Source organism: Vicugna pacos, chromosome 16, assembly GCF_048564905.1.
Source record: "Vicugna pacos chromosome 16, VicPac4, whole genome shotgun sequence".
In the NCBI taxonomy this organism is placed as follows: Eukaryota; Metazoa; Chordata; class Mammalia; order Artiodactyla; family Camelidae; genus Vicugna; species Vicugna pacos.
Window position 1 is genome coordinate 9,216,890 of NC_133002.1, and position 12,623 is coordinate 9,229,512.

The 12,623-nt window shown below is 55.6% G+C and overlaps 3 protein-coding genes across 6 annotated transcripts; 2 read left to right on the forward strand and 1 right to left on the reverse strand.

Annotated features, from left to right (window-relative positions):
* Positions 1-757: 757 nt before the first annotated feature.
* Positions 758-2,342, forward strand: MED11 (mediator complex subunit 11). Of its 2 annotated transcripts, none has more exons than XM_006217565.4 (3): positions 758-889; positions 1,098-1,228; positions 1,830-2,342. In XM_006217565.4, the coding sequence occupies exons 1-3, from the start codon at positions 805-807 to the stop codon at positions 1,965-1,967; spliced, it is 354 nt and encodes a 117-aa protein (XP_006217627.1). In that variant the 5' UTR covers positions 758-804; the 3' UTR covers positions 1,968-2,342. The 2 variants fall into 2 exon arrangements, with proteins under 2 accessions (XP_006217627.1, XP_072796601.1); XM_072940500.1 differs by having other exon boundaries at positions 760-911.
* A 289-nt stretch (positions 2,343-2,631) lies between these two features.
* Positions 2,632-6,489, reverse strand: CXCL16 (C-X-C motif chemokine ligand 16). Its single transcript, XM_006217599.4, has 5 exons — positions 5,878-6,489; positions 5,396-5,534; positions 5,043-5,125; positions 3,448-3,876; positions 2,632-2,923 (listed from the first exon to the last, which is right to left on the reverse strand). Exons 1-5 carry the CDS (start codon positions 5,945-5,947, stop codon positions 2,877-2,879), a joined length of 768 nt encoding a protein of 255 aa, XP_006217661.2. The 5' UTR covers positions 5,948-6,489; the 3' UTR covers positions 2,632-2,876.
* Positions 6,490-6,564: 75 nt separating this feature from the next.
* On the forward strand, positions 6,565-12,151 carry ZMYND15 (zinc finger MYND-type containing 15). Of its 3 annotated transcripts, XM_072940497.1 has the most exons (14): positions 6,565-6,604; positions 7,043-7,642; positions 8,051-8,285; positions 8,371-8,526; positions 8,788-8,948; positions 9,464-9,616; positions 9,935-10,015; positions 10,161-10,277; positions 10,383-10,483; positions 10,571-10,669; positions 10,787-10,940; positions 11,024-11,082; positions 11,352-11,512; positions 11,869-12,151. In XM_072940497.1, exons 2-14 carry the CDS (start codon positions 7,078-7,080, stop codon positions 12,038-12,040), a joined length of 2,214 nt encoding a protein of 737 aa, XP_072796598.1. In that variant the 5' UTR covers positions 6,565-6,604; positions 7,043-7,077; the 3' UTR covers positions 12,041-12,151. The 3 variants fall into 3 exon arrangements, with proteins under 3 accessions (XP_072796598.1, XP_015106151.2, XP_072796599.1); XM_015250665.3 differs by lacking the exon at positions 6,565-6,604 and having other exon boundaries at positions 6,615-7,642; positions 10,395-10,483; XM_072940498.1 differs by lacking the exons at positions 6,565-6,604; positions 9,464-9,616 and having other exon boundaries at positions 6,615-7,642.
* Positions 12,152-12,623: the final 472 nt, after the last annotated feature.

Genomic DNA, 12,623 nt, shown 5'->3' on the forward strand with positions numbered 1-12,623 from the left:
CTGGCTGGACTTCCAATATGCCAGCCCCCGTCACGGCACCACGAGCTTGTCTGCGTCTCTCCCGTTTCCACACTAACCTCTTATCCACCTGGTTAACCCTTAAGATTCAGTTCAAGCAGCATTTCCTCCCACAATGCTTTCTCCGTGTTCCTAGAGATACACCCTGGGTGTATCTCTAACAAAACATCTATTCCATCGTCACGTGAGAGTGCACCTCCTTCACCTTTGTACCCACATAATAGGCGATCAATAAGCGCTGAAAGGAGCTGGCTTCTGAGCGTCTGTTTCAGCTGGGTTCCTGTCGAGGGGAAGCGCTAGGGCGAACAATGTAACACTCATCAAATCAAGCTTTCCCCAGGCCCCGATAGGTGGCGGAGTGGGATAAGCAAACAGAGGGTCCATGGGTGTCCATGGCTGTCCAGGCTGAAACACCCCGGGGCTCCCGCCATCATCAACTAGCACCCAGCAGACGCTCAATAAATTATCGTAGAACGAATTAAATATAGACTACAAGACGGTCATGAAGACAGCTCTGAACCGCCTCAGCCTAGGGAGTATTTCGGTACTGCCTCTTACCCGAGGTGGTCACGCGGCGCTTGGCGCAGACCTGGCCACGCGCAGGAGACTCTGGGAGTTGTAGTTTACCAGGAGAGCAGGGCTAGGCGAGGCCGCGCTGAGCATCCTGGGAAGTGTAGTGTTAGCCCATAGGCGCCCTCTGCGCGGGCGCAAACCGTCAACCGCTTCCGGGCACCTTCCCGTCTCGTTTCGCAAAAGGCGAAAATCCCGCGGATTCCCAGGGTGACAATGGCTACCTACAGCCTGGCGAACGAGCGACTACGCGCCTTGGAAGACATCGAGCGGGAAATCGGAGCCATTCTTCAGAATGCAGGTTCAGGATACTACTGGAAAGGGTGCGGGAGCGAGAGCGAGAGCAAGAGCAAGACCGACCGCGTGCACATGCGCCGACCGGAGACTGGGCTCCGGGTTGGGAGGGATCCTAAGTGCACGCAGTGTGTGCAGGATTGGGAGGGGCTGGCCCTGTGGCGGGGCTACACTGGCAGTCACCGGATAGCCCCGCCCTCTCTCCACCCCGGCAGGTACAGTGATCTTGGAACTTTCCAAAGAAAAAACCAACGAGCGGCTCCTAGACCGACAGGCAGCGGCCTTCACCGCGTCGGTGCAGCACGTGGAGGCGGAGCTGTCGGCTCAGATCCGCTATCTCACTCAGGTGTGTGTGTGGTGGGACGTGCTACGCATCCACCTCAGCACTCCGCCTTAACCTTAGCTTTCAGAAGTCCTGGGCAGAGCTTTCACCAGCGGGCTGGATGATCCCTCCCTTCCAGGGCTGATTTCTTCCCCTAAAAGGAAAGAATTAAAGGCGTCCCTGTGTATGTCACTGAGTCGCATCACATGAGCCACTGGATGGGGAAGTCCTGGGAGAGAACATGTAGACAATACCAAAGCCACAGGACTTGCCCTTAGAAACATGAGCTGACCTCAAGGGTCTGGCGCCCCAGATGACTGTCTTGAGAACAGGATTGAAAGGGCCCTGACATCATTACAGCAGCAACCACCATTTACTAAACTTTTACAATGCGCCAGACACCCTGTGTTATACAATCTTACAACAACTCTAGGTAGTAGTTACTGCTCCCACCCCCAACTTCACAGATGAGGTTAACAGAAGTTAAGTGCCGTAGTAGGTAATCCAGCTACCAGGTGGTGTAAGAAGTTCAAACTCAAGGGAAACAAGACAGGAGACCTGATGCTTGGTTGGGGAAATGCGAAAGGGAAGGGGTTCTTCATTGATCAATCTAAATGTCCTGTAGGTGGCCACAGGGCAGCCCCATGAGGGTTCCAGCTACTCTTCCAGGAAGGACTGTCAGATGGCCCTGAAGCGCGTGGACTATGCTCGTCTCAAGCTTAGTGAGGTGGCCCGAACCTGTGAACAGATGCTGGAAAACTAGGCCAAGCAGGTGGAATGAGAGCTTGGAGGCAGACCACCACCTGCACCCGGGACAGAACCTGGAGAGCATGCCCCCTACAGGCCCTGCTGGTCAGAGGCTAGAGGACAAGGGGCCAAAAGGTGGGAATGGAGAAGCTTAAAGACCAAGCCCGCCCACCGCTGCGCCCAGGCTCCTCCAGCAGGGTTCTCCTGCCGTGCACTTGACCAAGTGCTGAGGGGCTCAAATGGGAGGTGGAGACTCAGACACTCAACCCACTTCCTCATGACTTGGGGCAGTGAAGACACATTCTTCTCCACTGGAAAAGACAAAAGAAGAACTAAGTGTTTTAATAATAAAAAACAATAACACTAAAAACCAGGAGCTCAGACTCTCACTGGGGCATATATGGGTGATGTAAGGGACTGAGGAAGTAAAACCAGGCTGTATGGCAGCTGCTGATGAGGAAGGGGTGGGAAAGTCCAGGTCCTCACTGTGGGGTCAGGGGAAGAAGCGGGAGAGGGCTGAGGTGGGGGAGGAACAGCTGGTGTGGTGTGAAGAGAGACTTGGGGTGGGGTGGGGTGCAGGGAGGGGCATCGGATGGCCATCAACAGAGAAGCTGAAGCCAGGAATCATGGTAAAGGGACAAGGGCATGAGACCAATGTCTGCAGAAAGAAGAGTCAATCATTAGAAAAATAAGTTTTAGTAGTTAAAAAAACCTACAAACAGAATTTGCCCAAGATATCTTATATAAAAAGCAACTATGCATTGTAGAGAAAAAAAAATGAACAGAGGGAAGATCTAAGAGGGCAGTGGCTGGTTATTTGCGTATTACATATTTAGAGAGTGACTATGTGCCCGTAATTATTCCAGTATATTAAATGCATTTGATGATAAATCATAATTGGCTCTCAAGAAGGTTACACTCTTACTCAAGCATTGGGCTGTCCTGCCACAGGTACATAATGAAGCTGCAAGTCTGGAAAAGATCAAGAAATTGAGAGATCAGCTTGAGACCACAGGAAGTTGGGTGAAGGGAGGGCAGGGCTGATAACTTGAACTGGGGAATCATTACAATATGTTAACTATATGACCAGGTACACAGTAGGTGCTCAGTAAAGATCTGTGAATTGAATGAATGGCTCCTACTTTCCTCCTCAGCTTCATCTTCCACTACCCTGCTCTGGGCTCCAAGCACTGCCTGGCTTTGAAGGCCAACCACTGGACCCTGAGCCCGTGGTGGCTTCTCTCCCTCCCCAGGAGGAACAGCTGGTGTGGTGTGAAGAAAGACTTGGGACAGGGCAGGGGGCGGTTGGGGGGTGGTCAGGTGGCCATCAGACTCCTCTGTAGCCTGCCTGAGTCTTCCCCCTGGCTTATAGTCCATGGTGCAGAGAACCTCAATATTTGTCTGCCTGAGAGCTACAGGTGGTGGGGGTCGGGGGGCATGATCCTGGCCAGAGAGGCTCTGGGTCCCTAGAGGAGGCGTTCAGAGGCCCAGTTTACCTGGAAAGTGCTGTGGCGAGCGCTCCCGCCTCCTCTTGCACACCACATAAAGGAGGACTCCTGTCAGGACGAAAACAATGGCCAAGAGGGACAGCACCGGCACCATGGCTGATGTCCCAGCTGCAGGGCCCACATTTTCTTCCAGCTTGCTTCCCTGCTTCTGGTTCTCCCTGACCTCAGGCTTAACCCCCAGACTGTGGCCCACAGACGACATGGTGGTTTGGTTGGTGAGGATGAGCTTTTGGTCTGAGGACAGCAAGCCTGCTGGAAGGGTGGATGGCTGGGTAGACTGCAGGGTGTCTGGCAGGTACATCTGGGTAGGGGTGCTGGTGTCTGAAGGTGCCCTTTCTGTGGGGTCAGGAACCTGGGTGCTGCGGGAAGGTAAATGCCTCTGGAGGGCCATACTGCTGGTGTGAGCAAGTCCACATTCTGAAAAGACAAGAAGGGATGGATCAGGGATATGAGGGGACAAGATGAAGAAATAACTAGAGGGAAGGGTACTGGGTCAAGGAGAACATCAAGGGAATAGCTAAAGGCCAGGTAAGGGGGCAGGGGCAGAGGGCAGACATGGGGAGAGGGAGATGAGCAAATCACAGCATGGAAGCACCGGGGCGAGCATGCATTCTGAACTGAGAAGTCAGGAGAGCTAGATTGGAACCCCAGCTCTGCTACAAAGTAGCTGTGACCTCTCTGGGATTCATTTTCTTCAGCTGTAAAGTAGGAGTCATTTTAATACCAAGGTAGTTAGAAAGACTAAGTGAAATCTTGTAGGTCTTCACAGCCAAAAGGCACTATGAATACCACCAATGCTACAGAAGACAACTTTAGCTGGGACCTGGAAGAACACTTCGTGTCTTCATGGTTGTGTATTTATTTTAGGAGAAAAATACAATCAACATATCAAATTTGGGACTTCACAGATGTCCTTGCTTGGGACAAATTGCCATGAAGTTTTTCAAAAGTGTCTATGTACACTTAAGATTTATTTGTTTCATTGTTTGCAAATTTTACCTCAAAAAGAAAAAAGGAACAATAAAAAGAACTTTCCTGATGAAATGTCTGGGGATAAAGTAGTGTCAAACCTGCAACTTACTTGGAAATGTACCAAAAATATAAAGATTGATGAGGAACAGAGTGATGCCTAGGCAGATAGGTGTGCAATAAAGCAGATATATTTAAAATGCTATAAACTTGATATTGTAAAATATAAAACACATTTGCTTTATTAGGTACGTATGTAATATAAAAATCAAATGTTGTAGAATCTCAGTGGTGGGTATAGGGATGTTCACTGTACAAATCTTTCAACTTTAGTATATGTCTTTGAATTTCCATAATACAATATTGGCAAATAAAAATAGTGCCTTGATTTCAAGAGAAACATTAGGGAAATTATAGCACAAGTGATAGGATGAACTGGCAAAACTTATGAAAGTGGTGGTGAATGATTTCTGGTAAACAGGGACTAAAGTGAAAGTCCATCAGAAAAGGAATGTGAGGTATCAAAGGGAAAAGGGCTGAAGCAAAGAAAATTGTAAGGTGGAGGCGGCTGAGCCCTGGAGCCAGAGCCTGGGGAGGAGCGGGGAAGCTCTTACCTCTGCGATCAAAGCAGTGCATCAGTTCCTGGACCCACCGGTCACTGCTGCCCCCACACACACTTCCCAAGGGTAGCTGGAACCTGTGAGGAAGAACCCGGTCTCAGTAGCAGTTCCTTCTCCACACACACCACCCACTCCTTTCACAGGTCTTTCCTCATTCCAAAGCTGTGCAGTCACGGTCAAGATTCAGCATTTTCTGCTGGGGCTGGGAAATCCCAGGGAGGTAGGACAGGGAATCAGGGCAAACCTACCCCCAAGAGGGGACTACAGGTCCTCCCAGAAGGAGTTGAAGTTTGACCACAGATGGTCCTCCAGGCACCCCGGGGCGCTGCCCTCCCAGGTGAGATTACCTGACGTAGGAATTACAGTGCTGATAGGCTTTCAGGCGCTTTTGCAGTTGTCCCATGTATCGGCCGTTTGGAGGGGAGTGGGAAGAAAATCTTCTATTACAGGGACAACTTCCAACGATGCTGCCCTCGTTGCTATCAGCTGAGAAGGATCAAGGTAGTCAGAGAGGTTTCCCAGGTTTAGGGGATCACACAAGCTGTTATTTAGCCTCCAACCCACAGCTCCACTGCAGCCTCTCCCTTAGACCCCAGGATCCAATCCCCGAGCTCAACCTGAACATCACACTTGCAAATACGTCCAGAATCACACCTGGGCTCAGGTATTCCCAGGCCTGTCCCCACCCTAGACAGCTGGCTCTCTCCCGACCCCGGCTGCCTTGGGGACCCTGGCTCCCTATTTATTCAACTCAACCCCGCGGCCCAAGGGCCTCCCATCCCCTTCCCCGGACTCAGGAATCTGGGCACAAGCCGGGCCCCAGACGAACCTTGCGGAGTCAGCCAAGCTATCAGGAGAGTCAGCAACAAGAGGGACCGGGGTTCCCAGCCTAACAGCATCTCGGGGCCGCCTCTCCCTCTCTGATTCCCAGACGGGCTCCAGAGCCTGACGTCCAGGCCGTTTCTCAAGGGCTTTCGCTTCCTTCTCCCGCTCCGCCGGAGACTCCGTGGGGGAGACTACGGCCGGCCGTCAGCGCCGGAGGCCCGGCAGAGGCGGGGCGCGAGGCGGCTGCGCCTCCCTGCCGGGGCTCCCACCGTCTCGAACGGACAGTGCGGTCAGTACTGTCGAAGCCGCGTGATCGCGGGCCTCCGGCGGCCGGGAAACTCCGGGAGGCGGAGCTCCTCCGTCTGCGCCCCCGCGCCCAGGCCCGAGCCTCGTCGAGGGGGCGGCCAGGAACGTGGGAAGACGGAGAAGGAAAGCGAAAGACAGTCCCTTGGGCTTATCTGGCTCGGCGCGGGGATGCCAGCTCCGCCCGCCCTCCGCAGGTCAGTTGGCTGGACCTCCTCCCTGAGAGGCTCTCCCTTTCCTCGCCGGGGTCAGTCACACGGCTGGGGTGATCGCTGCAGGCAAGTCCGCGCGCCCCGCTGCGCAGACACTGGCCGGGGCCCGCGCGAGACACGCGGGGGCGTGGCCACCGGGAGCGGGCCTGGGTCTCGGGAGCCTGACGTCACGTCCCACCCCGAGGTATTTACCTTTGAAAGTGGTGGCCGCTACAGGTACCGGAGTAGTGGAGCGGCGGGGAGGGGCTCACCGCCAAGCCTATCCAAGCCCAAGGGATGCCCTGGCTCCTACACCCTTCTCCCACAGCCCACTGGACTCTTCCCTCCTCACCAAACCCTTTCCCATAGGGTTAGCTCTCCTCACCTCCATCCTCAGTTCAAACCCTACCTTTGAGGGCTTGAGCCTCAAATTTGCAGCGTCAAATACCATCTCCTTTCTGACGACTCATCCTTAACTCTAATCACCCACTTTAAAGTCTGGCCTATATTTTTATCCCAAACTCCCATCCTCAGCCCTGAAAACTCCTTTCTCACTCCGAACACTCACCCATAGATTCCACCCTAAGGGACCCTCAAACACAGCCTGCCTCCATTTTGTGACCCAGCCCTAAACTCTCACCAGGATCTCTCCCTCACTATTTATCCCTTCCTCAGCCCAGTGTGGGCCCAGGCTCTGTGCCCCTGAGGACATGGAATTTGTGTCTGGATACCGGGATGAGTTCCTTGATTTCACCGCCCTCCTCTTTGGCTGGTACCACAAGTTTGTGGCAGAGCGTGGGGCTGTGCGGACCAGCCTCGCGGGTCGCTGGCGACAGCTGGAGGCTCAGATCAGAAGGCTGCCCCAGGACCCTGCGCTCTGGGTGCTCCACGTCTTGCCCAACCATACTGTGGGCATCAGCCTGGGACAAGGGGCAGAGCCAGGCCCTGCACCTGGCCTGGGAGCTGCTTGGCTCCTGGGAGACGAGCCCCTACTCCACCTGCGAGATCTAAGCCCCTATGTCAGCTTTGTCAGCCTGGAGGAAGGAGAGGAAGGGGAGGAGGAGGAAGAGAATGGAGAGGAGGGTGTGGGCATGGAGAAGGCAGAAACAGAGGATGGGGAGCCAGCCCCCAGCAGCAGGGAGTCTCCCCAGGAAGCAAGCCCTCAAGGGGAGCCAGAGGAGGCTGAGCAGGAGGCAGGAGGTGGCGAAGATGTCTGCCGAGAGGACAGGGCAGAGATGGAGCCAAGACTTGAGAGGAGGAAGGGACGGAGAAGTGGTAAGAACCCAGGGTTGGCCCTGCCCCGCGCCCTGCCCAACCCTCCTGCACCCCTCAGAATCCAGCTAGGAGTCACAAATGGGTGGCCCTCAGGCCACTCTGGCCTGAAAAGGATTTTTTCATTGATCCACAAGGCTGATTTTTAATTTGAGCCAACCTTTAAACATTAAAAGAAAAAAAAATTTCAGAAGTCTGGAGTTATACCTTCGCAAGAAGATGCAAAGTTCCGACTGCAGGCCCGCATTTCTACCTGGCAGCAGATGCTGGGCCTGCTTAGCAGCTGTCCCTTTCAGATGAGGCTTGTCCCCTTCACTCAGTTTCCTAGCCTCTTGCAGGCATTTGATTTGATGCCCCTGACCCCGACCATCTTTGCTGCCACCCACCCCCAACTTTTCCCTTCTTCCCCAGAGGCTGCCCCCCTGCACCTTTCCTGCCTCCTACTGGTGACAGATAAACATGGCACCATCTTGGGCATTGATCTGCTAATGGATGGAGCCCAGGGGACTGCAGGCAGGGGCTCAGGGACAGAGAACCTGGCTCCCCGGGCCTATACTCTCCTCTGCCACAGCATGACCTGCCCCATGGGCTCTGGAGACCCCCGAAAGCCCCGACAGCTTACAGTGGGAGATGCCCAGCTGCATAAGTATGGAAACCTGGTAAAGGGTGGGGAGGCCTGGGGCCTGAAGTCCTGAGCCCCCCAGCCTGATGCTGTCTCCACCCCCACTCAGAGAGCTAGAGAATCTGGTCCCCAGACTGGGAGTGAAATTAGCCAAGACTCCAATGCGGACATGGGGTCCCCAGCCAGGCTTCACTTTTGCCTCCCTTCGGGCTCGAACCTGCCACGTTTGTCACAGACACAGCTTTGAAGTGAAGCTGACACCCTGGTGAGTAGCCTGCAGAGATGCAGTGGGAGGAAGAGCCCAAGTCAGGCAAACAGAGAGATAGCAGGCCGGTGCGGGACCTTGTGGACAGATAGGGTGAAGGACAGGGAAAAAAGATGAAGAAAGAAAACCAAACCAAGCTGTTATAGGCAGAGAGAGAACAAACAGACCAAGTAACGTACAAGCAGCTGTGGGCCAGTGGCACAGCAGACAGGGGACCTACAGAGACGGACCCTGGATGTCCACCACCCACTGTGACCCCAGCCCCCAGTGTGGTGCCGTCTTGTACTGTGGAGAGGCTTGTCTCCAGACCGACTGGAAGCGGTGCCCAGATGATGTGAGTCACCAATTTTGGTGTCCAAGGCTTGCAGCCTTCATGGAGCGGGCCGGAGAACTGGCGACTCTGCCTTTTACCTACACCGCAGGTACCAAAAGGAAGTCAGGATGGGGAGAGGGGGGAAGTGGGACCAGATCTTTGGAACTGGGGTCCCAGGTGCCTGGGAACAGGGTCCTGGGGCTGGAGTCTACATCCCTGGAATACTGGCTGGGTATTTGGGGCTGGAGGCTAGAGCCCTGGGGCTGGAGACAGCATCTCTGGCACTGAGGACTGAATGTGTAGGCCCCTGAGAGAGCTTAGAGGATTCGGGAGGAGGTATCAAACACTTGCTTCTCCATTCCACCACTAACTGGTGACCTTAAATCACTTTCCTTCTTAGAGACTCAGTTTCCTCATCGGTAAAATGGGCAGACTAACAAATGTTAAAAAACCATGGAACTGTTATATGGCTTCTGTGGGCTACACTGTAAACACTCAGAACTGTCAGTTCTCTCCCTGACTGGAACCAGCCTCAGACCCAGGGTCCTGGGGAGAGGCTGAGGAGAGCCAAAGTCTGGAATCCTGGCCACCGGGCCCTCAACCCCTCCCCTCATCCTTCTCCAGAGGTGACCAGTGAAACCTTTAACAAGGAGGCCTTCCTGGCCTCACGGGGCCTCACTCGTGGCTACTGGATGCAGCTCAGCATGCTGATTTCAGGCCTTGGCAGCCCCAGGCACCCCCGGGGCAGCATGCCATCCCTCAGCCTTCTTCTCCGTGGTACATGGGGCCTCTCTCCAGGCATGGGCCCCTCAGACTAGAGGGAAGGATGGGAAAGCAAAAAGTTGTCCAGTCCTAGATAACCCCTCCACGTAGGCACCAAATCCCACCACTAGCCCCAGGGCTGTTTTGGGCCTTTCCCTAACCCTCAGAGAAGTCACTCCTACCCACCCCATCCAGGAGCCCCTTCCCGAGGCAGCCCCCTAGTCCTCTTGCTGCTGCCCCAGGCCCTCTCACAGGGAACAGAACTCCTTTAAAAGAAAAAGAGGCAGGTGTGGATCTCCCTGACACCAGGCTCGTCTTCTTTCCTCCTCTCAGGAGATCCCTACCAGCTTCTCCAGAGGGACGGGCCTGCCCTGATGCCTCCTGTGCCCCCAGACCCACCCAGGGGCCTCTTTGGTGAGCTGGAAGGGCCCTGAGGGAGCTAGGGGTAGGGAAAGGGACTGGAGGGCCAGCAGTCTGGGTGGCTGAGAAGGGGGCTATTAGACTGGAGGGCTTGGGGTTCAGGCCTGGGGCCAGGTCCCAAGTAACCCACTCTTCCCAGGCTCATGGCAGGACTACTACACATGGCGGGGCCTCAGCTTGGACTCCCCCATGGCCGTGCTTCTCACCTACCCACTGACGGTGTACTATGTCATCACGCACCTGATGCCCCAGTCCTGTAAGCAGAGCCGAGGCCCGGGGAGGTGTGCATGCAGCAGGGGGGACGGGGAGCTGGTAGGGAACAGGAGGTGGCGGGGAGGAGACCATATTCTTAAATGGCTAGCTTATCACCCAGTCCCTGAGCTGAACATCCAGAACAAACAGTCACTGAAAATCCATGTAGTGGAGGCCGGGAAGGAGTTTGACCTTGTCATGGTGTTTTGGGTAAGTCTCTCCGGGCTTGAAGGCTGGGCCTTTGGGTGTGGAGATGGACGAAGGGTGGGACCCAGATCTGTCCTGCCTGTCTTTCAGGAGCTCTTGGTCTTGCTCCCCCACGTGGCCTTGGAGCTGCAGTTTGTGGGCGACGGCCTACCCCCCGAGAGTGACCAGCAGCATTTTACCCTGCAGAGGGTGAGGGCTGAGGGGGGCCCTGCTCTTCAGCTCCCTGCCTCCCCTCCCCTGTCTCCCCTGTCGCATCCTCCAGTACCCTAACTTCCAGTGGCTTCCCCACCCCACTTAACTCCCCAGGATGGCCCCGAAGTATCTGTCCGATCTAGTTCTGGGGTATCAGCACGGCTCAACTCTGGGACTAAGGAGAAGGGGGGCCGCAGAGACCTGCACATCAAGGTGTCTGCACGGCCCTACCACCTGCTCCAGGGGCCCAAGCCTGACTTGGTTATTGGTAAGAGCCTGGGGCAGGAGTGTGCGGAGGGTGGGAGAGGGGCCACTGGTCCCAGCTGCTCTCTGCTCTCCCTCTGCCCACAGGATTTAACTCCGGCTTTGGTCTAAAGGACACTTGGCTGAGCTTGCTGCCCCGGTTACAGGTGGGGGGCAGGACGAAGAGGATCTTCTCTCACCCCCTGCCCAGTCCCTCCTCCTTTTCTGAAAGTCTCTTCTTCCCCATTATCTGTTCCGCAGACCTGGGTTGCGCCCACGGGTCCTCCTGCCCCTCTCTGTGGCTGCCTCGTGCCTCCCCAGCTCCCGGCCCTCCTCGGTCCTCAGTTTTCAACCGGGTGGCGATCCTTGTTGCTCGGGATGTCCGTGGGGGTGGGAGCCTTTACCGAGAGTGTCTGACGTCCCGCACCCACCCCAGTCCCTCCGAGTGCCGGCCTTCTTCACTGAGAGCAGCGAGTACGGCTGTGTGATGGATGACCAGACCATGGCGGTGGCCACAGGAGGGGGGACCAGCCCTCCACAGACCAACCCTTTCCGCTCCCCCTTTCGCCTCAGAGCGGCCGACAACTGCATGCCCTGGTAAGGCCTTCTTACTCGCTGTGCATCCTAAAAGGCCCACCACCTCTACCGCCGTCTCTGCTGGTTGTCTCTGCTGTCCTGGGACCGTCCTGGCCCCAGCCCCACACCCCGCCTTCTCTGTCCGCACTCCTCACCACCCCTCTACAGGGTCTCCACGTCGTCCAAACACCCCTCTTAAGAGCCGGCTCACAAAATTTCTCCAACTTCTCGCCCACCCCTCAAAAGGTCCTGCTGTCCTATGATTGGCCGAGCCCTAACTCTAGCCCCACCCCCTAGAACTCGGAGCCCACAAGCCCCGCCCCTTCGGAAATCGCGGCCTCTTGGCCCCGCCCCTGACGGCGCCACGCCCCCCTCAGGTACTGCAACGCCTTCATCTTCCACCTGGTCTACAAGCCTCCGCGAGGGGGCGCGGCCCGCCCAGCGGCCGGGCCCGCGCCCCCCGCCCCGACTCCTGCGGCTCCTCCCGCCCCAGCCCGCAGGCGCCGAGGAGAAAAGAAACCTGGGCGGGGGTCCCGCAGGCGGAGCTGAGGGCGGAGAGGTAGCAGGCCACCCCCTCTCCCAACACGTAACAGGCGAGGCCGAGGGGGAGGATGGTTGGCAGAACACAAGAAGTTAAATAAAATTACTTCTTTGAAACCACTGAGACAAACGGTCTTAATTGGGTCCTTCAACGGGGACAGGAGAAAAGGATTTAGGGATAACATTTTCCTCCAGCTCTTTTTCAGCTCCTTGACGGCTGCCCCCTCCCTTTCTTGGGATTCCGACCCTCCTTGGTAATCCCAGACTTCTTCTAACCTGTAAATTGATTTGTCAGGGACCCGACCGGAGGCAAGGCAAGACCAAGAAACAAAAAGTGGCTTCTCCCTTGGGGGCAGGGGAGGTATCCAGCTTCCTGGGAGCACACAGAAGCCTTGGCTTAGATTCAGTGAAAGAGCTCAGCCACTCAGGTGTCCAAGTTAGAAATCTCGTGGCCATCCTTGACTTCACCTTCTCCGTCCTTCACTTTCCAATAAAGAACGAACTCCAACTGACTGCTGGTCGCTCACATCCATCAGTTTATGTCCAGTCCCACTGCAAACTCCACCATGTCTTGTCACCACATTTCAGCAAG